We start from the raw sequence: 26891 nt of genomic DNA, 5'->3' as shown, positions 1-26891 counted from the left end.
TTCAAATGGCCGATGTTTGGATTGAAGCCGTTAGTGCCGTTACTTGTATTTTATTCCTCAAATTTATGTTTCTAAGTTTGTGAAATCATTAAATATTCCGAAATGACGATGACGAAAGTAAATAAAAAACAATTAAAAATAACAAAGCTGTTTCGCAAAGGAAATAAACGTGAGTATTTATAAAAACATATTACTTCATGGGAATAGGATGGTCGTGCAATTCGTGCATCCTTTTACAGCAGTGTAGCATAGCAACTTGATCGGCTTTAATGCCAGCGTAATATTAAGAGAAAACATTCTAGTATCTCTAATATTAATTTAGATGTTGTAGGTCCCAGAATCCTTAAGGAAAACGATGAAAATAGTGAGTTACAGCAGGAGGTGGCGGAATTAGAACGAAAGCTTCAAGAGAAACAAAATTACCTGTTCCAAATCCAGAGGGCGAGCTACCGGCACCCTGTTGTAGTCCCGAAGAGAACTGAAGATAATGATGTTGCTAATACTAAAGTATGTTCTATTTTTTATTTATTCGTAATAATGGCATCTCTGCTACCAGGGCACTTTGCTAACGTCAAGTGTATTAGAAATATAATTATAATAGTAAGTCGTCAATATTCAGTCATCCGTCGAGGCAGGGCCGGATCTAGGGTAGAGCGAGTGGAGCGGCCGCTCTAGGCGCCAGATGGCAAGGGGGGCGCCAAAATCGCAAATGAGAAAAAAAGTTTTAAATAACGCTAGTGTCGCGGGCCCAAAATACGGTTCGTTTTGCTTTTGGGTAAAAAGCTTCAACGAAGGGCGCCAAAACCCGGTTTCGCTCTACCCTGATCAAGGACTCGGGCTGGCACTGCGTCGAGGCATTCACAATGCACTGGAGGATAGCTGGAGCAGCAGTACAAAGCATAATGGCGGCCGAGACCACAAACCGCCGAATTTCCAGAAGAATTCTTCATTAACTGCACTCATTGTGCTTGCCATTCACTGCATAATATCCTATCAAAAGTATACATTAAACAGCAGAATGTAAAAAATAAATAAAAACATCTGGAGCACAATCTGCCATTTTATTTGTATTTTATATTTTGCAGTAGTTGTTGGATTTCATCTGAGGTTGTAAATAAGAATATATATGATGATTGTACATGGTAATTAAGCATTTCTAGTGTTCTAAATAGTCTAATCATCTACCATTTATAAAATGATGCACTCTTCCTGAGTAATGGTGTATATTTTATTTATTTATTAAACAAAAAGCCATAATCAAGAGTTTTAGGACTTCTCTAAATGGGTCGCGAAAGTTATAAATTATAATCTTCATTTATTATAAACCTTCGATATTTTCCAGTCATTAATCGTGAAACACCACATAGACAGATGGCAGAAGACCCTGGACGTGACAACAATGTTGACGGGCATGGTGGTAGAGTCCTATGACCGGGACCACTGCAGTGTCATATTCCACATGCAACTTGACAGAGATATGGATGTCAAACATGGAGTCACCATATCCGAAGTAGACGGTGAGTCTATTTTGAGCTTTTGAGAAGTGGTAGTAGATTTATTTTTATATTTAATTTGCACACTACATTAAAAATAAAATACAGAATTTGAGAAAATCTTAAAAAAGATAGAGGTCGATTTATTTGCCATCGATTGGTTATTTGGTAATGTGTTATATCGACATTCTTAGACGTGCCTCGCGCGCGCCGCCTCGGCCGACGCACGTTTACATTGGCAGGTTTGTGCGCGTGGAAATTGCCTCGCGCGTATGCTTGCTCTGTGTGGACCCGGCTATTGGAGCATTCCATGAAATTGTCCATCGTTGTCCCGTACGAACGCGTATTTTCTGAAGATTTGCAGGTGTAAGAGTCCTTTTCTATGACAAATGGTCAAAAAGATTTTCACTCGGAATATGAATAACAGACTGAGAGGACATTCTCTGAAGCTGGCACGGACGCAGAGTAGTAGCAACCCAAGACGACACTTCCTGTCTAACCATGTACTGAAAGTGTGGAACAGTTTGCCCGAATCCGTAATCAGTGCGCCTTCAGTGAACTCCTTTAAAAACAGACTCGACAAACATTTTACGAATGGACAAAACACAAGTGCAGGACATTGATATGCACGAATCAGCTATTTTAAGCTGCCTGTGCATTCGTATATAATAATATAATAATAATAATAATAAGCCCGCAGGGCAGCTTGTGGCGAGCTGTTGGGGAGTGACGACCCCACGGACCCGAGTGCTCCAGAGAGTCGGTCAGGGTCTCCGTCTCCGGTGAGTCTTCGTCGGTCGGAGTGGACCCCAAGGGGACCCGCAGGACTCTCAGCTCTGGCTTGCCTTCATTGGCCGTCCAGAGGGGAGTCGTAAGAGCTATATGCTTCAGGGGTGGAAGTGAAAGATGCATAAGACGCGAGTTGGCACAGTGGCTGGTAACAGCCACTGGGTAGAAAGCGGCGCACACCTCTCGACACCCCTGAGCCGCTCACACCGGTGTTGCTCCTGGTCGTCTTTACGACGGCAGTTTCAGGGGCCCATCTAGTCAGCGGCGAGTCACCGCCTGCCTCGATAACGTATACAGACATTGTTATGGCAGGTGTCCGGACCTCTCAGCAATAGCCCAATCTTTTGACCAGCCAAACTTCAATCCATAAACCGGTATACTGTTCACTTTTTCTACAATAGTCCCAATGCCTGCTGCGACCGGTTCATGGGTGTCTATTGTTGCACCTGTGAACGGGTTCCAGCAGGCATTCTACATGACATTAAAGCTCTCCAAGGGGCCTCTACGTGTTGGATCTATATCCCCACGCAAGCCTATCAAAAGACCGGGATTTATAGGCCCGTGAAATCCAGAAGGAGATACATAATAATAATATGCACAGAAAAATAATCGCTTGAACGAAAAAAAAGTCGCAACACAGGAAATAGAATGCGTCTGTAAGGACAGCCCGTGGAATGCTCCTATTATCAGTACCACAATACTCACATACTTTGGATATTATTGAAAGAACAATTCATACTGAGGTTGACTAAATAAGTTGTTTTTACATAGTTGAGCAACAAACACCGATGCAGCTAAATATATATGAATACTAATTATGTGAAATTAAGTAGGTATGTAGTTGTGTTGAGTCTTTATTACATAAAATACAAAAAATGTGTACAAAACCGAGCTTATACTCCGAGCATGCCAACTTTGCACTGACACTGCACTAGCAGTAGTATAGTACCATAGTTGACGTAGCATTTGGCAGAAAAACTTAGCGTGGTTCGACTTTATCTCTAAGATTTTAAACACAAACTCATCAAATTCATAACAATGCCTTTCAGGTGAACAAAAGATCACAGGCAGCTCTCTGCCCCTCGGCTTCAACCTAAAGTCAATGTTAGATGGCTGCAACAACGAGATTTCATTCAAAACCTTTGACGTCATCAGGAAAGCACTCACCGCCTACTATGCCAGACTTGAACAGTATGAAGACCTCAAGGTAAACATTAAAATTAAATAAAAAAAATGGCCTTCAAGGTAAAGTAAACAGAATTATCTGCAAGCCACATAACTCGGATGGTTTGCATCACAAGAAATAGTTTCTACAACATTTCTATATTGTTAGCTAATAAGAAGGTGTACCAAATATATATAATTGATTGCCTGCCTGGGACATAGAGTAACTTATACTAGAGCGGTACTGTCATAGTAAATATTGTAACCCCAGTAAATTCACTGCCATCTGTCGACACACTTTAAAACTAAAAATGAAGATTTATAAAAATACGATAGAATGTATTTAAATATAGATAAATGATTTTTTTTATTTGCATTAATTATTTTTATGATTTTGACCCATGTTCTTTCACTGATATGCGTTAAAATTGTTAAATAACAAACGAAACCGTCAACGCCATCTATACGACTGTAGGCCAAAACTAGTAGCGCCCTCTGAACGAGAATCAAATTTTCTTGATTTTCGAGGCACGTTTTTTCCTTAGACTGTATCCATCTATTACGGAGTTATATCTATCTTTGCCTGGGATAAGGCACTGAAAATAATTTCACCACTGCTGCTTAAAAATAAAATTGAAGGTAACCAACATGCAGCATTGCCAGTACTGATTTCCTGACCCAGTTATGTGACAATATGCATATATATTGTGTATATTATTTTTTTCTTTGACACAGGCTGATGTTTTATACGAAAAAAACATAGGTTATTGTTATTTAAACGTTTTGTATGTGTATTCAGGTAATTACTTAACCATGATATTATTTTTAAGGTGTATCTAAGCGTGGACGCGTCGCTGTTCAAACTGATGGACGGCACACAGATGGAGTTCACATTCGTCGTCAGAAACGAACTGGAGGAAGACAGTGAAGCCACAGAGAGCATTACATTCATATTGAACTACACTATGTATGACATTCGGCCTAGAGATTATTCCTTCAAAGGTACGTATGATTTTATTTCAATTTAATATTGTTCCTAATTTAGATGGAGATCACATTCGTCGTTAGAAACGAACTAGAAGAAGACAGCAAAGCCACAGAGAGCATAATTCATATTGCACTACATTTATATCATGACTTGTGTTTAGGCAAAGGCTATGTAAGTTTTCTGAATTCCTATATTATTTTTTGTAAATGTTTGTCTTTCAGGTTTATCAGATAAACCTCAAGAGACGCTGTGGGAGCAGTTCTTGTTGTTCAAGAAATACCCTCTGACAAAAGCCTTCAAACTGGCCTTCATCGACGACGAGGGCCCCTACAAACTGGTCAGACATGTAAGTATTGTAACGTGATATCACGTCGCTCCGGTGTATGAGCGAGGAGATCCCCTCATCTGGCATAATATTGTTTGTCAGAAATACACTTCGCATAAAACGTATCGCAGAAAACTTTTAGTCGAATGATACTTTCGCATAAATATATACTTGCCATAATAGTCATTTCGCATAATATTCATTTGGCAGAATTTCCTAAGTAAGTTTTCTGCCAAATAATATTATGCGAAAAGAAATTCTGCAAAGTAATGCGAAAAGCAGTATGCCAATAGTGTTTCTCCCTAACGATATTTCTACCAAGTAACATTATGCAATACAAAGATACGTCAAAAAACTTTCTGCAACACAATATACACGTATCCCGCTCGCACTCCGGAGCGAATTGCGAATTCGCATCCAAAGCGAAAACTGCCTAATTAAACATTTGTATTTTTAAACTTATTTCAGCATGTCGTTTCAAAATGAGAGTGTATCTAATTTATTTATTAATTAAATGTATTAACAGCATCAACACATCAATAATAATTTACCAAATTGGTTTTAATAAGTACTGCTGGTATTATTGGTACCTATGTAACTAGCATAACAACAATAGGGGATTTTACTGCAATGTTCTGCCACCAGAGTGCAGCACTAGCCATTTTAGTAAACCATAGAGTAACTTATACCAAAGATAGATATAACTCCGTAATAGATGGATACAGTCTAAGGAAAAAACGTGCCTCGAAAATCACGAAAATTTGATTCTCGATCAGAGGGCGCCACTAGTTTTGGCCTACACTCGTATAGAGGGCGTTGACGGTTTCGTTTGTTATTTATAATTTTAAACGCATATCAGTGAAAGAACATGGGTCAAAATCATAAAAATAATTAATGCAAATAAAAAAAGTCATTTATCCATATTTAAATACATTTTATCGTATTTTTATAAATATTTATTTTTAGTTTTAAAGTGTGTCGACAGATGGCAGTGAATTTACTGGGGTTACAAAATTTACTATGACAGTACCGCTCTAGTATAAGTTACTCTATGCTTATACATACTGTACCTTTAACAGGTTTTTGACAAGTTTTCAGAGATAATAAAATATGACATCAGGAAACGCGAATTCGAAATTTCGCTATCTGCCTCTTTATCGCTCGAACATGCAAGAGTGACAGAGAATAGAGATGTTAGATAACGAAATTTCGATTTTCCTGTTTCGCGATAGACCCTCAGATTACGCAGAGTTTCGCGTAATATTGTACGATGTCCGATTTTTAGGTGAAATCCCACACTGTATTGTAACTAGCGTATTATTGCATATATTATTCTTATTATTGTATTATAATGCATACAATTACATGCGTCACGCTTCCAGGAATTTTCACATCTGTTCAAATTGTTAATGAATCAATTTATTAATAAATCTATTTGAACGAATTATGTGCCATCGCGGAACCAGGTTTTTTCCTAAAGAATTGTGTACTTTACATTGAGTCAGAATGTTGAAATACCTACACACCTTGTCTCTTTGCAACAAGGTACATTTTTGTTTGCCTTTTTAATCCAGGTGACCTATTGTGTCATTATCAGTATACTCTTTCTACTTTAAGGCGGCTTTTCTTTAATTTCAATAAAAAAAATACAGGTGAACGTTTTGGGTATTAAATTCAATTCTTAAAAATATTCTAAGACAAGCTTTTTGAAATTCTATAACCAAAGTGACAAACGCAACCCTATTACCAAAGTACATATATATCCTGATGTCATAGACATAGTATAGTAGTTATAGACATAAAACCGAGCGACCAGGGGTAAGAGAAAGACATATTCATGTATTAACAGGTTAATGTATGGCAGCTTAATCCTTTTTCTCTTTCACTCTTATAAATTTCGGTATTTCGCCATTGCCTCCTACCTATGCTGCCATAACCCGACCATGAAAAAAAAACCCGGTCGGTGATAAGGACAAAGCATGGCACTATTTTCTCTTTCCTCTTATAGGAATCGCAATAAGACAATTTTTCTCTATCAAAGAGTGTCAGGCCCTTGCCTGATGTTGTCGTCCATCTGTCTGTCAACGTCATCTCACCAAATATATTTTTTAAATAAAAAGGTGTCATTCTTAGTCGCTCGCGTCGTTCGTCCATTTATCAAACTCAACCAACAATCGCGTACTTCCCAGCCTTCAACACCTTAACCCTTTTCCAGGCCGCACCAATCTACAAGGTTTTTAAAAAAAGAACCATCTTTGATGATTAATTTGAAGACAAGTCACATTTCCCGAACTTGCAATCTAATTTAAACCTTAAATTGGAATGCTAAAGTTTAAATTCTATTGGCGTGTATGTGGTCGATAAATCGTACTATGATATACTATACCAACTCAAGCACACAAACACTCCGCCGCAATCTTACGCCGCATCGCGGTTGATTGTGACTATAGGGTATTATATTACACTGTATTTAAAATAAATTATTTCACACCATGCATGAAATAAAGCACCACATAATTATTAGAAAAAAATAGCAGTTATTTTTAAACACAATTTCTATTTAATCAATCGGATTGAAGTACAAAAAGTAGGTGAGTTGACCGTGACGTCATTGTGTACTGTTTCATATAGATTCCACATTAGACTGATTTGACTAGTGGAGAATACCCTATTTTACGCCCCATGTAACTGTAAAAAAATCTATTCAAATTTATAACTTTCAGGTCGACAGCCCGCTACTCGAGTCGCGTCGCAACTGTCGAAAGCGTCACCGGCGCAATGCCAACGCCAACCACGCCAACGACGATACCTTCCACGTCGAGGACTGCTCCGAGTCCAGTGGAGATGAGGCTGAAGATAACTAACATAAAATAGTACATTATGATACAAGTGTGCTAAGTTGGTCACTACACACCAGGCGATATTGTGCGCGCGAGCTGTAAGCTAGCGCGCAATAAGGAAGCCGATGTGTGTAATGACCAATGCACACGCGTTTCATACGACGTTTTTCAACACACTTGCGAGAAAAAAAAGAAACTTTCATATTAATCAAATTTTAATAGTTAAAACAGTTAGTATTGTGTGTTTCATCTGTCATACTCGTACTGCCGGCCGGCCCTCGCTCGCCCCGGCCGCGGGCGGCGCACTTGCCTGCGGGCGCGCCCGTGCCCGCCAGTCCGACCAATGAGGGCTAACGCGTATGAATTCGCCGCTAGGGGCGCTAGTGTAGATGGTGGTCTTTTCCATAGTTCGAAATGTCACTTGTCACTTCAATGACTGACAGCTGTTCTTTAGTCTTTTGGACCACCATCAACAGAGGCGCCAACTGGTGAGCAAAAAAACGATAGCCCTCATTAAAGAAGGCTCCCTTTCCATGCATATTATTAGCAATCAGTTAGCTTCTTAACTCAGTCGGATAATATAATGAAAAAGCACGAGTGGAATAATACACTGAAAGAGCACGCACGTTTAATATCTAGGATTATGAGCCAAAAATCGGTGGAATAAAAACGTCGTTTTGAGCAAGTGTGTTGAAAAAATAATTATGAATCGGTTAAGTTAATCGTAATGTTTATGTGTAAAATACCACCGGAAATAAATTAGGATATCATATATAAATTCAGTTTTATTCATAAAAACCTTTGTAAAAAAACAATAACGTGGTAAAAACCGTCTACAAGCTCTTTCGTCGCTTCTTACTCTTGCATTTGTACAAAAAAATTATATGCCGGTCTTCTCCACTTTGCCCCGTATAAATAAATAAATAAAATAAATAAAAAAGCCTTTTATTTCTCGCAGATATAAGAAAAAGTACACTCATAGAATTAAATTTATAGTCAAAGGTGCTTCGTAAAAAGTTACAGTACATTTCTATATCTCCCTATTCTGTCATGCAAATTTTGATAAATTCCTTAGTAGGCATTAATTAATTATTAATTAAGTTTAATACATTTAATTAAATTGAATATTTTCATGCCTTATAATTAATAGAATAATAGAGTCAACAAAATGCAGCTTGATAGTTTAAATGTCAATAGTCAATAGTAATATAATATTAAAGTATAAATAGCAATGTCAAGCGAGAACCCCTCTCAGCTGAGGGTAAAGGCCTCCTCCAGAGATGACCAGCGGTCTCTATCTTTGGCTTGTGTCGTCCATTGTTTGCCAGCCGTATGTGTGATGTCGTCTTCCCATCTGGCTCTTGGTTTTCCTCGTTTTCTTTTACCTAGCGGTCCTGGCCATTTAGTTAGCGCCGTTGTCCAGCGACCGTCGCTCATGCGGGCTACGTATACGTTGCCCCGTATAAATAAATGTAAATGATAAGTTTGTATTATAAATATTATATAATAGTGGGTTTGTCGATGAAAATACTAAAATCGCTCTCGTATGTATGACATGCATGTCTATAGGGAGCGTGCATAAACTGTAGGGGGCAGCACAGGAGACGTCAGATTTTTGGCGCGAGGCGTAAATGTGTAGTTTATGCTTCCAAAGTAGCCCACAAGATGGCAGCACTCGCTTTGGCGTGAAGTGTTAATGTACATGTGATGTACATGTTTATGGTTCCGATTCAGGCCACAAGATGGCAGACCCTCCAACGCGCACGGTCCCTATAGCGATTCAAATATGAAGAATTCACTTGGTTTCTTGGGACACTAGAATCTTTCGAACTAGAGTTTGACATAAGTGGAATCTGGAAGCTGGAAGTCGTACATTTGTTTAAAAAATACAAATATATTTAGAAGTAGTGATGCTCTCACATAGCCTACATTCAAAATAAACAATCAAATGAATTCGTAAACCTTAATTTTGAAGTCTGAAAAGAGCCTACTTCATGTCTGGATCTTTTGTCAAATAAGGTGCGATTTTTATTTGCGTCTTTCTTAATGACGAACACCAAATGTTCCGCTGCACAACCACATTATAATGATTTATGATAAGATAACACTAGGAAACTATTGTGTACGTGTGTAACAATAAATCAAGAATTGACGTCAATAGGTTACAGGCGCCATTGCAAGGTAAGCAACCAATGTAACTGAGACCCCCTTTGGTACTGCTCTCGGACAGCCAGCACGGTCGCATTTTTATCACCTGTCACGTTGTAACAAGTATGTAAGTACGAAAGTGACAGGCGATAAAAATGGAACCATGCTGCCACCGCAGGTCATCACACATAAACGCTCTCTTACTTGGTAAATGCTACGCGCGCCGTTTTTAGTCTGATAATAGCATGACTTAAAAATTTAACATTTAGACCTAAACTCGGCTACAAAGCGTTTTCGAAAAATTCAATGATCATTCAGTACAATTTTAGCGACTAAATCTATCAATTTTAAATTTTTGCGACTAAAATCGATAACGGGCTCTTAAGCTTTCAAGGATCATCTTATCTAAGTTCAGACAACTATTTGAACAACACCCTACATGTGGAACATAAGTACCTATTTATCTTCCGTCAACCAGATTTATTACGAACCCAATGTTTGCATAAGGACTTATTATTTCGGTATTTACGCAACTAACATTATGAGGCCCTGAATTTTCTTTGTGCGACATAAACATGTATTCAGTAACCGGAGCAGGCTAAAGACAATGGCGGACTATTTAAACAGCTTTTTTCTTGTGTTTGTTCAAACACGCGCTTATAAGAGAGGGGCGCTGACAACGGTTAGAGTCGTGTTAGTATACATGTAGCGACAATGAAGACAATAGTCGTGTACGCTATATTTATTTTGGAGCTAGTCTGTAAGTATTTCCTTGTTAATTATTTGACATAGTTCAATTAACTCTCGTTTTGCTTTAACCTTTTGAACGCTGTCATAAACATAAACGTCACTGTCACGCCAAGATAATAGGCGCAAGCGAGCGAATCTAAACTTTACTTGAAAGTGTGAAGGTTACTTTGACAGCGGCCGCCATAACACCTATAGTGGTCCTTGGCGGTGTGGGCACGACTAGTAACGACCACTTTAGGAGTTATTGGCGTTCAAAGGGTTAAAAGTCAGCAGGTATTAAATAAGTTACGAGACTAAGGGCTTTTTGTCTCCAGAAGAAACCATATGCATGCAACCAATAGAACCACAGGTCTTGGCCCTAGTTTTATACTCAATGTAATTTTGTCTTATTTTCTTTAAATCTATAATAATATCACTACCTACTTAATTTAGATTGTCTTCACCGATAAGATTTAGATATGCAAAATATCGAATTACTGGACTTATATTGACCGGGATATAAACCGTGATTATTACCTTTTGTATTATTTATGAGCTCCCGATATTTCGACGCAGTTACATGCATCATGTTCACGGGTGACTGCATGAAGATAGCGGGTGGGTGTAAAAGTTGTGTAGAGCCTATATCCCGGTCAATATAACTCTAGTGAAACTAACCGTGAATGACTGTCTTATTTAAAACTAGTGATTTGAACATTCACGTCGGATTAACTCCCGATTCGCCGGATTTACTTTAGTACGTCACAATTCGACTAAACGAGAATCCGACGAAACATGAATTCGGCAAATCGGGAACTAACCGATTTTCGCATATTATTTTAATGAGACAAGTGTGGCCACCTCTCCCCTAGCCGCCTACGGTATATAAATGAGACCGTAAAAAGGGGAAAGGCGGCAACAAATATAATGTTACTATGGGTGTAAAAGTTATAGAATGCTTAGCATACATACCTTCATATACTATGAAGGTTTCTTCATCCTCGCTCTCTCTGGACCTCTGCTCTACTCCAGGGCCAGAGGAGCCTCAGTCTCTGCTTCGCTTAATTTATGGCGGCTGTATTATCGCACCGAGATCTGTGGGTGAAATTGCTCTATGAACATGGTATTCTCCTAACAATTAACCCCACACATAAATATAACATCTTTACTAGCGAGCCACATCTTACCCGGCCGGATGTAGGATATATCAGCTACCAATGTAGCCGCCCTTCGCAAAGTGTGTGCTCAGTACATGCATAATACGTGCTGATAATGGAATACCAAGCGACCGTAGTTATCTCTGCACTCCTGCACAGGATAAAGGAGAACCTAGCAGCCAAGGCCACAGAACTCCTAGAGTCGGCCACCGTTGTGGTCACTCTTACATATTGATAAAGGAGACGTCAGCAGCCGAAGCCACCCCTCTCCTACATAATCTATAAATTACCTAGTCCGCCTTACCTAAGATGGGCTCCACACAACTTCCACGGCGGAGACCGTAGCAAGTTGTACTCACACAAACTTATTGCTTCCACGGCGGAGACCGTGGCAAGCCGAAACAAATAAGGAGATAATCGTATAGAGAAACCATACCACCACTGCGAGCCACTAAGCAGATAAAATACTTAGCTTTAGATGATTCTGGACAGCTGTAGACTTCCTCACTTTATATCACTTTCGAGAACTCGCGCGCCTTGCTCATTCACACGCGCCATATTGTCTTTTACTGCTTTAACCTTCACATCGGATTAACTTACCACAATTCCACCTAGAGGGCGCTGTTAGGTGTTGCCGCAAGGAAATTCGTCTTGGGCGTTATAAATTCGCGTCTGTCGCGACACTCCCCGCCTCAGGCAGAAGCACAGCGACTAGATTGCTGGTCCATTCTTTAATCTTTTCAAGGGCCCGAAGAGCTGCGGCTCTTTTAGGTCTTGATTCGTCTTCTTGTCCTTCTGGCGCAATTTCCTCCAAGTGGTGTAGCTCGGGATCAGTGTGGTCGTAATACTCGGGGTCGACGACCGCGAGTGGTTCTGGTTCGGACATAGACTTAGGCTTAGGCTCGTTTAACTTACTAGATGTAGACTCTACTACTTGTTTGAAGGAACTCCTTTCCTCTACTGGCGAGGCATATGGTAGAACTTCTTCTTCTGGATCATCTCTAGCTGTTACTGGAGTGAATCTTTGTTCAGAAGGAGACTCAGCAACGTCTTGGACGTCAACGTTCCCGCAAGATGGAGGTGGAAGGTCAGGAAGCTGCAGAGGTTCTTCTGCGCTTTCGTTATAAGGTGATGTTTGTTTACAGTGTTCTTCTCCCTCTTCGATCTCTAAAGGGTAGAGATGCGTGATAGATCTTGTGTATTCGGTATCTCCTACTCGTACCGTGGCAACCCTACATAATCCATCGGCGCTTTCCCTTAAAGATACTATTTTCCCAACTTTCCAGTTGATCCTATTCCTCGTGTCACCTTTAATCTGCACGATTTGACCTATCTTCGGTTCTAACTTTGAAGTCACCCTAGGTTCTTTAGGGTGGTGGGAATATCTTTCTCTCAAATTTAGGAGGTACCTGTTCTCAAACATCTCTTTAAACTCTCGTAGAATTATCTGTGCTTTCTTCCAACCTTTAATTAGGTTATCTTTAGTCACCGTCCCTTGTGACGTAGGATCCTTATTCGACGTTTCCATAGTAATACACTTTCCCATGGTAAGGAAGTCTGATGGTTTTAGTACATGATCAGGCTCTGAATCCACGTATGTTAATGGTCTTGTGTTCAGAACTGCTTCAATTTCTTTTACCGCTGTAACGAGCTGGCTGTCGTTCAATAGATGTTTCTGTAAAGTTTTCTTCATACAGTTCTTAACTAAACCGACCAATCTTTCGTAGAAACCTCCATGCCATGGTGCTAACTGTGGTATAAATTTCCATCTTATCTCCTTATCTAAGCAGTATGGGATCTGAAGAATCTCTGAGAGTAACTTATAGTGAGCCGCGTTATCAGACGTTATCAAGGAAGGTACTCCTCTTGTTGAGATCATTCTACGTAAGGCCATTAAACCTTCTTCCGCCGTTAGGTCCTTTACAACTTCTAGATGAATGGCTCTTACAGCTAAACATGTGTAGAGGCTAATCCACCTTTTGCAACTGCCATTCCCATTGTTAACTAGAAGTGGTCCCAGGTAGTCTGTGCCAACGTATGTAAATGGAGAACTATAATTAACCCTCTCTTTCGGTAAAGCAGGAGTTTCCGGTAGTTTATATGGCCCTCCGTCATGTTTCTTACATTCAGGACATTTCCTCAAAATATTTTGAACTTTGCTTCTTCCTTGTGGTATCCAGTAAGTTTCCCTTATCTTGCTTAACGTGTGACTCACGCCAACATGCATATTTTCTCGATGAATCTTCATTATAGTTTCGTTGGTGAAGTCTGAATTTTTCGGTATAAGTATAGGGTAGCGTTTATCAAATGACCAGTCTGCATGTTTCATACGACCTTTACATCTTAGTAAGTCATCTATGTCTTTAAATACGCCTAAATTCAAACTTAAACTAGTTACTTTTCCTTCTACCTCTAGAGGAAAGTATTCAGCTTGAATTTCTTTCAACCTTAGAAACTTATCATCTGGCGTCTGATCATTTTCTTGTGCGGTTACTTCTTTTGCGGTTGCACTATGTCTCGTTTCCATCGGACTAACATCGGGTATGTCTGGATCAACTGTTTCCATCGGTTCTTCTTCTTGGATTCCAAGACCCTCCCCAATCAAGAGAGAACTGGTTGGTCCACTGCTAGATGTAGTTGGCCACGTCTTAGGATCTTCTACTATAAATTGTGGACCAGTCAGCCATTTCTCTCTGTCCTCTCTCGAACAGGTGGGTCTGGTGCCTACGTCTGCTGGATTCAGGTCTGTTGAAAGGTATCTGATCTCCAGATCTTTATTCTTTCTGATCTCTTCTACCCGCCTGGCAACGAAGGTGGCAACAGTTTATCAGATTTGCACCATTCTACAACAATCTGGCTGTCGGTCCACAAGACTTGCCTTACTATCTTCTGCTGAAGAAACTTAAGAACGAACTTTATTAGCCTACTGCCAATCAGTACTCCTAAAAGTTCCAGACGGGGTATCTTGAGACTCTCCTGGTCTTTTACCGGTATCAGACGGGATTTTCCCATAATGAAACTTCTCTTTGAACCGCAAACTAAAAAAACTGATGCTGCATAAGCCTGTAGAGAGGCATCTGTGAAACAGTGTAGTTGGTAGTTCCTTTCCATTGGTGTCTTTATGTAGCATCTGTCCACCGACACTTCTCCAATGGCTTTCAAATTCTGTCGGATTATGTTCCATTCTTCCGTTAGTTCGCTTGATAACGGTGAGTCCCATAATACTCCAGCCTTCCAAAGTCTTTGTAGAAAAAGTTTAGACGCTAGGGTATAGGGTGCAGCATAACCACATGGATCGTAGATTGATGCGATAGTCTTCAGTACTCCTCTTTTTGTTACCGCTTCCTCTTGCAAGTTAGGCTTCAACTGAAGAGTATCCCTTTTGATGTCCCATTCTAACCCAAGTACCTTTACTTTATCTTTTTTATATGTATCAGAAACCTTCTTCATGAATTCCTTAGAATTCGAACTCCAATCCCTGAGTGACATTGAAATATCTTGAAAAGACCCTTTTAGGTTTCTGTAGAGCTCCATCGCTTCATCCGTAGTGTTGGAACCCGATACAAAGTTATCTACATATATGTCATTCGCTTTCTGTTTGACTTGTTGGTCTTCCGCTTTGGACAGGTGGTGTTTGATAGTTGCATTAAGTAAAAACGGTGAAGAAATGACGCCGAATGGTACTCTACAAAATCTAAGGTATAGTAAGTTGTCCTGAGATACCGGTTTAGAGGTATCTTTGAGCCACAAGAATCTGGTAACATCACGATCCTTTTCATGCAACGCCATCTGTAAAAAAGCTTTCTCAATATCTGAGGTTAAACCTATTTGATGGGTTCTAAATTTTATAAGTAAGCCAGTGAGGTCTTCTAACATGAGTGGTCCTCTGTACAAACATTCGTTCAGACTTTTCGTATCCTTGCTACTCTTAGAGCTAGCATCATAAACTATCCTCATAGGTTTCCCTCGATGATGTACTCCGTGGAAAGGTAAGTAATGCACGAGGTTACCCATTGACATTCTTGAAGTAGGTACTATTTCTATTATACCTTTATCTAATTGTTGTTTAAAAGTATCGCTATACGCTAGTAACGTGTCTTGATCCATACGCTTCAATAAGCTTGATAAGCGACCAAAGGCCATTCCAAAATTGTTAGGTAAGTCAGGTGGATAAGTTATCCAAGGCCAGCTTACCGTGTAACGATTATTTAGGTTAACTGTAGTATCGTTGAAATACTTGATCGCTTCTTCTTCTCTAGTTGCTCTTGGGGAATCACTGATACCTATACATTCTAGTTCCCAAAGGCTCTTTATGTCAGCATCACAAAGAGGTGGGTCTGGTTGATGAAGCTTCGTTTCAATGCAAGTCTGAGTGTAAGTCACTACGTACGGTTCGTCACTAAGTTGTGATTCTGTTCTACCACTTATTATCCAACCAAGGGCAGAGTCGATCAGAAACAGGTTACTGTCCAATTGTACTTTCTTCTCATAGGTTATGTTACAATAGTACTCGTTTCCGACCAGAATCTGTACTGGTCCGCTTAACGAACCGTCATCCGCTAGTACATATGTCTCCGGTAAGTCCTTCATCTTGACATTAGGTATGTACCCTCTTGAAATACGTTCTACGCAGTTAACCCGTATAACTATCTTCTTATTTGTTCTTGACAGCAACTGTAGAGTAACTATAGGGCTGTGTATTTCTTTAGGAGGATCATCACCAAAGGTGAACACTACTAAATGACTTTCTTCTTCGACGGGAAGCTTCAATTCTTTGGCCGTTTGAAACGTGACATAGGAGCGTTGAGAACCGGGATCTAAAAGAAGTCTATATTTATATTGTTTATTTTTATCATCTAAGGGGTTTGCATAAACTATTGCTGTTTGGAGCGTTGTAATACCCTCTTCTAGGACAGTCACAACTGTTTCTTCACCGGGCCTTCCTTCTGAAAATTTAAAGGACATAAAGCTCGGTTATGCAGTACTTCACCGTGGCAAACGGTACACTTACGACCGATCTTGCAATCTTTCATAAAGTGATTTAACTTAAAACATAGGAAGCATCGTTTTCCTAGTCGTTTCTTTCTTTCTACCAAGGTAGTAGCTTCAGTGCATTTGTCATTAAAGTGATTCCCTTTGCAAAAGACGCATACCCATTCTTTCTTCTCTCCAGAGGGGCCTGGCTGAGGTTCGGATTGACCTTTATTTGAAGTTTGAGTTTGGTTCGGTCTGTTCCCTTTATTCTGTTTCTTAAAACCAATAAACTTCTTGATCTGCACCGATCTTCTATCAAAGCCTCCTTGTTGGTTTTGTTTCTTCTGGTTACTGTGTTGTGGTTGGGGTTGGTTTGCGTATTTCGCACGTTTTGCGTTTATATGAAGAGTTCCAACGGTACTATCTTCCGTTTCATGAGGGCGTTTCCTGCCCGAGATCCTTTCTGAATCCTCCTTAGCGGTGATAATTCTATCTAACTGGCCTCTGAGTTCCTGTATAGATTCATCATTAACTTTTAGTTTTATTTCGTATACTAGTTCCGAAGGAAATTTCTCCAATAGCATGAATCGTAGATGATTGTGGTTAATATCTTCACCTAACGACTCTAAAATTTTAAGATGCTTCTCAATTTCGTTGAATGTCTTCCTGCAATCTTCAGCGGAGCCTTTTGCCATCTTAACCTTATATAGTGCAGCATAGTGTGCATCTATTAAATGAGACGTCTTGCCAAACCGCTCTTTCAATATCGAAACTGCGATATCATAGTTGGCATTAGTAGTTGACAGTCCGTCAATGGCTTTCTTGGCATCTCCTGCCACTGAAGTCTTAAGATATGATAGCTTGTCCACTTCAGGCAGGTTCCTTGAATCGATGTTGCTTCTGAAGACGTCCCAGAATTCACACCAGGCTAGTACGTCCCCGCTGTACACCGGCAGTTGAAGTTTAGGAAGTCGGCACGAGGAGTTCGGTTCTGTTAGTTTCTCGGAAGGTTTGTTCGTCGAAGTCACTTGGTCGATCTTCACCTTAAGCTCCGCTAAAGTCTCCTCGGCTTGAAGTTGTACTTCACTTATTAAGCAGATTTCATCGGACGCGGGAGTCGAAGCTAGTCTGAAATATTCTATCAGGTAGCTGCCAAGCCTTTTCAGAGACGCTTCCAATTTACTGTATGCAATTTGAGCCTGCATTAAGTTTTCTGAATTTACTATATCAGGAATTATTTCTAAGTCCGTAGTGAGTTTGTCGTTAATGAGCCTAAGCCTTCTTAAAAGAATGTCGTCCATTTTGATGTTTTGTTTAAGCTTTAGTCTTGTCTAAGCCTGTAAAGTACAGAGACAAACCTATATAACCTAAATTCCTTTAATCTAAAATTTTAATGATATTAACTCAATAATTTTATTTTATAATAATTTAGTTTTATTAATTTTTTAGTAATTTCATTCATTATTTATTTTAATAAAATCAAATATTGAAATCAAGGTTCAACTAAAGACCCTTACAAGCCTTTCAAATTTGAAACTTAAAGAGATAAAGTTGAATCCAATTTACTTTATCTAATTAAAATCATTGACTTAATCGAATAAAAGTTTCCTTCAAAATTACCATGAAAGAAGACAAAATAAAAGTGATTAACAACATAACATACATACTGACATATGAATGTGCTCGGCGACCTATCTTTCTTTTATATCATTTATAGGTTCCACCAGGCCAAGCCTGAGGCCTTGTTAAAATCAGTAAGTGACGATGACGTTTGTACACTGTTACCACAATACAAAATCTACCGTTAACGTTAGCTACCACTTGAACTCTTGAAATAATTATTATTATTTTATTTGCTTCACTTGTTTGATTATTTATTGGTATTTGAACACTTGAAAGAAACACTTATTCAATAAATCCAGGAACACATAATTATAATTATAATACCTGCAAAGAAAGTGTCAGCTTATATCTATACACAGCACAATTGTTATGAATGATATAATATAACATAACCTGGCCTTTCGTAGCTAATTTATGTAAAATAAATTGGGTATAAATTCCCTCAAGTAATTTTAGTTCAAATGACAGGTACTAAATCTTTCCATATCTGTGATTATTCAAAATAACCTCAAATAAAACTTTACTTATGAACTCATAAGATCAATTAGAAGGGAAGTTAACTGTATTTTGAATTTCCAATAAGAGTATAATGAAATGGAAAAATACCGAACTATCTATCTTAGAACCCGTGAGAATGTTCTAAAAGGTCCTGTAACTTGTGAAAATATTAAGATCCGCCATGTTCTAGAAGTTTCTACGACTGAACTTTATTACCATACCGTATAAGCTTATTTCATCTCGTAAATTTCTAGAAAGTTAAAACAATTCAATAAAAGGATGAAATAGACCCGTAATTCACACAATAACGAAAGAAACTTCATTAAATTTAATACTTTTCTTTGTTTTAACCTTAAAATAATCATGGCCACCGCATGGTTGTCCTCGACCACGCCGGTGTAAATGATGATCCTGTACCTATATTTTAGAATAAGGTACTATCACTACAAAGAAAATGTTTAAAAACTTACCGAGATAGTCTAGTCCGAGTAACTTTGTATAATCAGGGGTTTTTGTCAAATCCGAGGTTGTCTTGTCCGGTATGGTTGGCGGCGGCGAATTCCCTGTACCTATGAACGTAAATGTACACATTTTTGAAGATCCTACATATATACACGCTTGCCCCGTTGTCGGAGCCCCTTTTATTACAATATTCTCAATAATTACCTTTAAATTTTGAGCCTTCTTGGGGAAGCTTGCGACTGTATCAGGACCGGCCACCAACAATTTAAAATGGCGAAGCGAGTAAAGTGTAAGGTTCAGCAGTCAATGTTGCCAAAGTCGACTCAGCTTCTCCCTAAATTTTTATCAAATACGGAACGAATCTCGAACTCTTGTTGAAAATTCTCACGTTTTCTAAGCTAATTCCTTGTAAATGATGATAGACTCTATTTCTTGGAACCAGATAAAAGGTATAATATGATACACGAAGCAAATAAAGAGTATACAAACTCTCATTTACTACGCGTATATTTCTTATAAGATACCAATTAGTCATTATGATTCTTTTTTACCTTCTTATCATACTCCTTTTGAATGTGCTAATCTTTTAAAAATATTAAACAATCAATTTATCTTAAATTCATAAACTTAAATATATTACCTCTTTATCACTAGGTATAGTTTGCTACAACGTAACTACCTAACCGTCTAATTGGTAATTAATTATCGCATAACTTTTCAAAGTCGAATCCACTTAGTAACTAAATTTTTTCCTTTTCTTTAGTTATCTTGATAGTCCCGATGATCCATGTATTTCCGCCGACTTCTTGGGTAGTCTTCCTGAAGTGGCAACACCTGTCGCTGACTTCGGGCCTTTCCTAGGTGTCTAGCCTAGTCTATTCTTGCGATTATGTTGGTAACTCTAAGGTACTATTACTCAATAGTATCACTTAATATAAAAATAATAAGTATCATAATTGATAAATACAGACAAATGCTTCAGTAAATTTTATTTTTATCTCTGTATATTCTTCTTGCTAGTTAGCTTCTCCTTTCTAATTGGAAAATAAATACATCTTTAATAGAAACGTCTTTCTGCCATTTCCGTTCACCATGATGCAATTTCTTCATGTTGGCAGTCCGTACAATGTCTATTTTCTGCCGGTTACGCGAATAAAAACATGACCTTTTTTACTCAAATTATCTTCAATTAGTAAGTATTAATGCCAGCCTCTTTATTTAATCGAGCCCAAATTAATGCCGAACCAGACATCGTAAGAAAATACCTTAAAACGTATACATCAAATATAAAACTTTCGCTACTCGTAGCGCCATCTATAATTTTCGATTGTAAATGTATGCCTATAGTGAAGATGTATGCTTTGCATTCTTTATATGTATAATATAAGCCTTGGTTCTTTATCTGCTGCATCCCAGCACCTCCACCATTGTGGCCACCTCTCACCTAGCCGCCTACGGTATATAAATGAGACCGTAAAAAGGGGAAAGGCGGCAACAAATATAATGTTACTATGGGTGTAAAAGTTATAGAATGCTTAGCATACATACCTTCATATACTATGAAGGTTTCTTCATCCTCGCTCTCTCTGGACCTCTGCTCTACTCCAGGGCCAGAGGAGCCTCAGTCTCTGCTTCGCTTAATTTATGGCGGCTGTATTATCGCACCGAGATCTGTGGGTGAAATTGCTCTATGAACATGGTATTCTCCTAACAATTAACCCCACACATAAATATAACATCTTTACTAGCGAGCCACATCTTACCCGGCCGGATGTAGGATATATCAGCTACCAATGTAGCCGCCCTTCGCAAAGTGTGTGCTCAGTACATGCATAATACGTGCTGATAATGGAATACCAAGCGACCGTAGTTATCTCTGCACTCCTGCACAGGATAAAGGAGAACCTAGCAGCCAAGGCCACAGAACTCCTAGAGTCGGCCACCGTTGTGGTCACTCTTACATATTGATAAAGGAGACGTCAGCAGCCGAAGCCACCCCTCTCCTACATAATCTATAAATTACCTAGTCCGCCTTACCTAAGATAAGCTCCACACAACTTCCACGGCGGAGACCGTAGCAAGTTGTACTCACACAAACTTATTGCTTCCACGGCGGAGACCGTGGCAAGCCGAAACAAATAAGGAGATAATCGTATAGAGAAACCATACCACCACTGCGAGCCACTAAGCAGATAAAATACTTAGCTTTAGATGATTCTGGACAGCTGTAGACTTCCTCACTTTATATCACTTTCGAGAACTCGCGCGCCTTGCTCATTCACACGCGCCATATTGTCTTTTACTGCTTTAACCTTCACATCGGATTAACTTACCACAATTCCACCTAGAGGGCGCTGTTAGGTGTTGCCGCAAGGAAATTCGTCTTGGGCGTTATAAATTCGCGTCTGTCGCGACAACAAGACTGAACTTGACGTCACAACAAAACATCAGGACAAACAAAAACTAAAGTGTGCGCGATTGAGTCCGGTTCGTGGTAAATAGTAACTGTTGTTTACTTAATCTTACTTTATACACTTTATTCTAGCCTCGTTCCCATTCCCGGGCGCGTACTATGAAACGTACGAGCCCCAAGAAATCCAAATACCAAATCTAGCACACTCTCCCGACCTCTACGAGCAACAACGTTACCTCGAGCAGCAGAATGATGACATCCGCAGGCAGAACTATGAGAACTTGTTGAGGAATCAGGTAAATAGATAGATTTTTAAGTACATGTAAATTTTTATTAAGATACACTAGAAAATAGGGTCATGGAAATAATTATGTTTACCTACAGTCAAAATTTGTTCTGCAAGTAGGCCTCGAGAGCTCTAATCTTGCAGAAATCAATATCAAGGGCTCTTTCACAGCTTCACTTCATATTTAATAATAACAAAGTTAATATTTTCTTAAAATAAAGAACAAAGTAACAAACTCAAAAAAATATATTGGGAATTCGAAACTCGCAGCCTTGAAAAATCAGGCCACCACAAGAAGCCAAGAAGTAAATTGTCACCTTCATTGATGTACACCATAGAGTATATTGACGGTGGAAATTTCACCGTATGTCCCTTACGACATTTGATATTTCCACCGTCGATATGTACCTACACGCCTTAGAAGCGCGCCTAGCGACATCTACCATAAAAGTAGTACACTAACTAGTTACTAGACTAACTTAACCCCCTTAACTTAAGCCCTATATCAAAAAACCAAAAAAAACTTACGAGTACAATTGCAATTTACAAGTGACAAGTTTGTATATTTAACAAGTTTGTGTACCAGAAAACACAATAAGCGACAAACTTGCATTATTTATTATAAACAAATATGTAAATTGTAGGAATAAATCTACATTTGACATAAGCACTATGTTTTGTGTTACGCGTTGTTAAGTGTGAATTTTTGTAGGTTGTAAACTTGTAGATCTGATACCATCCCACATTCAAAAGCGACCGCCTAAAAGCGCATCGTTACTATATGGCGTCACTGAAAATGCGCTGTTGCCTATCATGGAGACCAGATGGCGCTAACTGTCATATCCGAAACATAACACTTCTTAACAAATATCATATCAAAGATAGATATAACTCCGTAATAGATGGATACAGTCTAAGGAAAAAACGTGCCTCGAAAATCACGAAAATTTGATTCTCGATCAGAGGGCACCACTAGTTTTGGCCTACTCTCGTATAGAGGGCGTTGACGGTTTCGTTTGTTATTAATAATTTTAACGCATATCAGTGAAAGAACATGGGTCAAAATCATATAAAAATAATTAATGCAAATAAAAATAACATTTATCCATATTTAAATACATTTTAACGTATTTTTATAAATCTTCATTTTTAGTTTTAAAGTATGTCGATAGATGGCAGTGAATTTACAGTGGTTACAAAATTTACTATGACAGTACCGCTCTATCTTATTATATCCTCTTCGTATCATGTGTATGTCATATTTGTGCATGTAACATGATCTACAACGTAACAATATTGGCGACCTGTACACTTGTAAAGTTTTTTGTGATAGGGCCCAGTTATATCCGTATGTCCAGATCCTGACGCGGCCGAGCTACAATATTCAACCTGTGTTGAACACCGTACGCGAACCGTATATCAACTCGATCCCTTTGCAGCGGCCGATTCAGCGCGCTCAGTATGAGGCGCCCTTAACGCCGCAATTCTATCCTGTGCAGCGCCAGCAGCCTATTCGGTAGGTATTTTGATATTATATTACAGGTTGTTTTTCCAACCGTAGTCATATTTTATGAGGTGAACGTGTATATAGATCGTTACTGAACAGCTTTCACGATGGTATCAATTTTGTAGTCATAAAAATTTCAAGTGTCACATGGGCAACTGGGGCCCGTTGATCAAAAGCTTAATTGTAGCTTGTAATACAAGTGGAAGTCCCTTTCTAACAAAAGCTGTCAAAAAGAGACTTCCACTTGTATTACAAGCTACAAGCTTTTTATGGCCCCTGATAGTGATAAGTCGAAATGCATGAAAGAAAAAAACATGCTGTCGTATGTCATTATAAGTATTTTTCAAACACAAAGAGTAGGGTGACAGAGGGCCTACCGCGAGCGATGTTCGACGTGTTGCCTCTCTGTCGCACTTGTCAATTCGTACGAAAGTGTGACAGGGAGGCAACACGTCGAACGTGGTTTGCGGTAGACCCGCAGACTGTGTCAACTCCATGTAATTTATAACTTTAAAACGCCAAATTACCTAAAATCGTATTCAGATGACACATGTTAGCGTACCCTTCGTGTTTGAAATATACTAAAATAGGTGAACGATCCCATATAATTTCACCCTTAAACCCGTGGACCTAGAATCGTATCGTGGTTTGACAACCAAAACCTATTATCCTACATATCGATAAGTACAGGGATGCACGTACGCTCTTTTGAAATGCTTCAAGTTTAAGTACTTTAACTTTTAAATAAAAAATCCTTTTCCATAAAATGCAATTTATTGATATTTGATAATTTTTATGTTATTTATTATTTTATTAATGTCAATTAGGCAATACCAGCCAGTGCAAAGCCCGGACTTCCAAGTAGCAGCAGAGGCCCACGCCGAAGCCGGGAACTCTCAGGGCGCGAGCCAGCAGACACACAACCCGTACCATTATGCGCGTAAGTCACGGAAAGTTCAGTTGTTTAGATCAGCTAACAATTCCAATATCTAGTTAAAAAATTGTAAGTCCTTAGGTAGGTATACCTTTCGAGGCATAAGTGTCGAACGGATATTCTCAAAAATATTTACAATATGATAGACGACACCTCGAACTATTTTTAAAAATAAGTATTTTACATAGGTAAACTAATCTATAATAAAACCGTTTAAAAACCAAATCAAGTGATTATCCACGCGGTCTCAACTCTGCTCTTCTATGTATGTTAATTCGTAATTACTGTTTTTAGAATTCAGCGCACAAAATCTGGCGTCCCAACCGCGAATCCAGCAAGTCCTAGCTTCCACACCGCTCAAAAAACGTTATTTAGTGCTCCACCCTAACGGAACCATCGAGCATATCGACAAGATCGAACATATCGTTGAACAACACCCTAATTACATCTTATTGAACGCTAAAAGCGTTACATCACAGAATGAAAGTTCAAAACCAGGATCAGCGCAAAGTCCGGTGGTCCCACAGACCCCAGTTGCCCCCGTAGCACCTAATTCCCTAGTGACACCAACGGCACCAAATGCCCCAGTGGCACCAAATGCACCAGTGACACCAAATGCCCCAGTAGCAACAGCGGTACCGAAAGCCCCAGTGGCACCAGCGGCACCAAATGCCCCAGTGGCACCAGCGACACCAAATGCCCCAGTGGCACCAGCGACACCGAATGCCCCAGTAGCACCAACGGCACCAGTTATCCCTGCAGTCCCACAGGCCCCAGTTGCCCCCGTAGCACCTAATTCCCCAGTGCCACGAGCGGCACCAAATGCCCCAGTGGAACCAAATGCACCAGTGACACCAAATGCCGCAGTAGCACCAGCGGTACCGAATGCCCCAGCGGCACCAGCGACACCAAATGCCCCAGTGGCACCAGTGACACCGAATGCCCCAGTGTCACCAGCGACACCAAATGCCCCAGTACCTGCGGCTCCAGTACCCCGATCGCCACCTACGGCCCCTGTAGCACAAGCACCTGACGCACCAATGGCCCCAGTATCTTCAGCTGCACCTAATGCCCCAGTCGCTCCAGCCAAGGCCACTGCGCAAGCAAACGCTGTACCTACGCCACCAGTAGCCCCAGCCCCGGCACCAGTAAATCCAGCCCCTTCACCAGTAAATCCTGCACCGGCACCAATTAACGCAGCACCAGCACCTGTGGGTCCAATCGCTGACCCTGCTGAACCACCTTCAACAGTTAACTCCAAACCCATACCAATTCAAACCGGCATCGTACCTGGCCCAAAACCGACCGTGCAGCCAAAGGATACGAAGAACGATATCGGTACGTGTCTATGAGACTAGTAGGTATTTTAACCAACCAGTAAATTCTATTAAATTCGTTTATTTCAGACTTCATAATGGTCCATACATGTTAGTACTTAATACTATCGTAAGCAACTAAACTTAAATTATATATTCTAACGCAAGCAACTAACGCCCTTATGTAAAAAAACTAAAGCCGTTTGATTAGGCCTTTGTTTAGCAGTGGTCGCATTTTTTTAAATACAATTGTGCTACTTAATTCAGCGACATAATTTGTACAAAAAAAATAATAATTTTTTTCTATGATAAAATTTTTATTGTATTTCTTGTACGTATCATCTGTGCTGTGCCGATAACATCCGGAGGGATGAATTTAATGTAGGTAATAAATAACTGCCGCACAAAATGCCGGGTACATCAGACACCCAAAAAAGACGAAGAAACTTAGTTCTCGTTTTGAATTATATAGGCTTTAGCTTGATTGTCTTGATGTTTCAGACGTACTTCAAGTAAATGGCTCGAAACCAGTAGTGTGGTTCAGGACGAAGGACCTTGACTTCTGGGAGAAGCTGACGACCGGAGACGAAACCTTCGACGTCGTGTACATCTTCAACGTGCCGCGGGCGCAGAAGGTCACGAGAGAAACTAAAACCACTTTACATGCTGACGGTACTGTGGTGGAAGAAGTGACGCAGACCATTTATGACGACGAGGGTGAGTATTTTAAGAAGCTGTAGAGAACATGAGTGCGTTAAATGTACAGGCAGCCCAGGAGCTCCCGTTTATTGGCGGGAAGTGATAATATCAAGTTAAATTAACGGCACTGACCTGCTTATTGCCGGGAAGTGTCAAAAGATAAAAGATTCAATTTATACCGCAACGTAGCAGACCCTGCGCGCGGTTCCTATTGTCAGAGTTCTCTAATTCAGATTAGATTTTATTTTTGTGGGGTGATGTTGATAGCAAATAAGCGCGCGTTTACAATTACAAGGGTGACATCATCGAACGTATTGAGAAAGAAAAATCCCCGTACATTATCTTGGGTTTTTTTAATGACACACGAGAGTGAATGAAATAAAAAGTAAGAATACTCAATGGTTACTCGTTTTTTCAGATTTACCACCAAGAGTTATCACAACGACTACGGTCACCAAACCTGATGGCACCCAGTCAAAGACGTGAGAAGATCTATATTGGATTCAAATAAGTTTTAAGTAATTAAGAATACTTTTAATCTCTTCT

General features: G+C 39.6%; 3 protein-coding genes across 3 annotated transcripts; 2 read left to right on the top strand and 1 right to left on the bottom strand.

Moving 5' to 3' along the window:
* Position 1: 1 nt before the first annotated feature.
* Positions 2–8377, top strand: LOC134743263 (uncharacterized). The gene is made up of 7 exons (XM_063676669.1): positions 2–169; positions 332–507; positions 1343–1517; positions 3332–3489; positions 4277–4448; positions 4656–4780; positions 7483–8377. Exons 1-7 carry the CDS (start codon positions 103–105, stop codon positions 7621–7623), a joined length of 1014 nt encoding a protein of 337 aa, XP_063532739.1. The 5' UTR covers positions 2–102; the 3' UTR covers positions 7624–8377.
* A 3914-nt stretch (positions 8378–12291) lies between these two features.
* Positions 12292–17908, bottom strand: LOC134742857 (uncharacterized). Its single transcript, XM_063676043.1, has 3 exons — positions 16645–17908; positions 15871–16579; positions 12292–14434 (listed from the first exon to the last, which is right to left on the bottom strand). Exons 1-3 carry the CDS (start codon positions 17906–17908, stop codon positions 12292–12294), a joined length of 4116 nt encoding a protein of 1371 aa, XP_063532113.1.
* Positions 17909–18691: 783 nt separating this feature from the next.
* LOC134742856 (uncharacterized) lies at positions 18692–26865 on the top strand. The gene is made up of 7 exons (XM_063676042.1): positions 18692–18698; positions 21736–21899; positions 23248–23405; positions 24224–24336; positions 24625–25668; positions 26148–26363; positions 26764–26865. The coding sequence occupies exons 1-7, from the start codon at positions 18692–18694 to the stop codon at positions 26829–26831; spliced, it is 1770 nt and encodes a 589-aa protein (XP_063532112.1). The 3' UTR covers positions 26832–26865.
* Positions 26866–26891: the final 26 nt, after the last annotated feature.

This window comes from Cydia strobilella, chromosome 7 (genome assembly GCF_947568885.1).
Source record: "Cydia strobilella chromosome 7, ilCydStro3.1, whole genome shotgun sequence".
Taxonomy (NCBI): domain Eukaryota; kingdom Metazoa; phylum Arthropoda; class Insecta; order Lepidoptera; family Tortricidae; genus Cydia; species Cydia strobilella.
The sequence above is the reverse complement of the archived record's forward strand: the minus strand, read 5'-3'. Positions and strand labels throughout refer to the sequence as shown.

Excerpts from the sequence above, each read along its gene's own strand:
- LOC134743263 (XM_063676669.1), top strand. The coding sequence starts at position 103 with ATGACGATGACGAAAGTAAATAAAAAACAATTAAAAATAACAAAGCTG. Across the intron at positions 3,490-4,276 it reads AACAGTATGAAGACCTCAAG|GTGTATCTAAGCGTGGACGC; the intron begins GTAAACATTAAA and ends ATTATTTTTAAG. Across the intron at positions 4,781-7,482 it reads CCTACAAACTGGTCAGACAT|GTCGACAGCCCGCTACTCGA; the intron begins GTAAGTATTGTA and ends TATAACTTTCAG.
- LOC134742857 (XM_063676043.1), bottom strand. The coding sequence starts at position 17,908 with ATGGACGACATTCTTTTAAGAAGGCTTAGGCTCATTAACGACAAACTC. Across the intron at positions 16,580-16,644 it reads GAAAGATTGCAAGATCGGTC|AAGGAAGGCCCGGTGAAGAA; the intron begins GTAAGTGTACCG and ends TTAAATTTTCAG. Across the intron at positions 14,435-15,870 it reads AGAGAAGAAGAAGCGATCAA|GCGGGTAGAAGAGATCAGAA; the intron begins GTATTTCAACGA and ends CTTCGTTGCCAG.
- LOC134742856 (XM_063676042.1), top strand. Across the intron at positions 24,337-24,624 it reads CAACCCGTACCATTATGCGC|AATTCAGCGCACAAAATCTG; the intron begins GTAAGTCACGGA and ends TACTGTTTTTAG. Across the intron at positions 26,364-26,763 it reads GACCATTTATGACGACGAGG|ATTTACCACCAAGAGTTATC; the intron begins GTGAGTATTTTA and ends TCGTTTTTTCAG.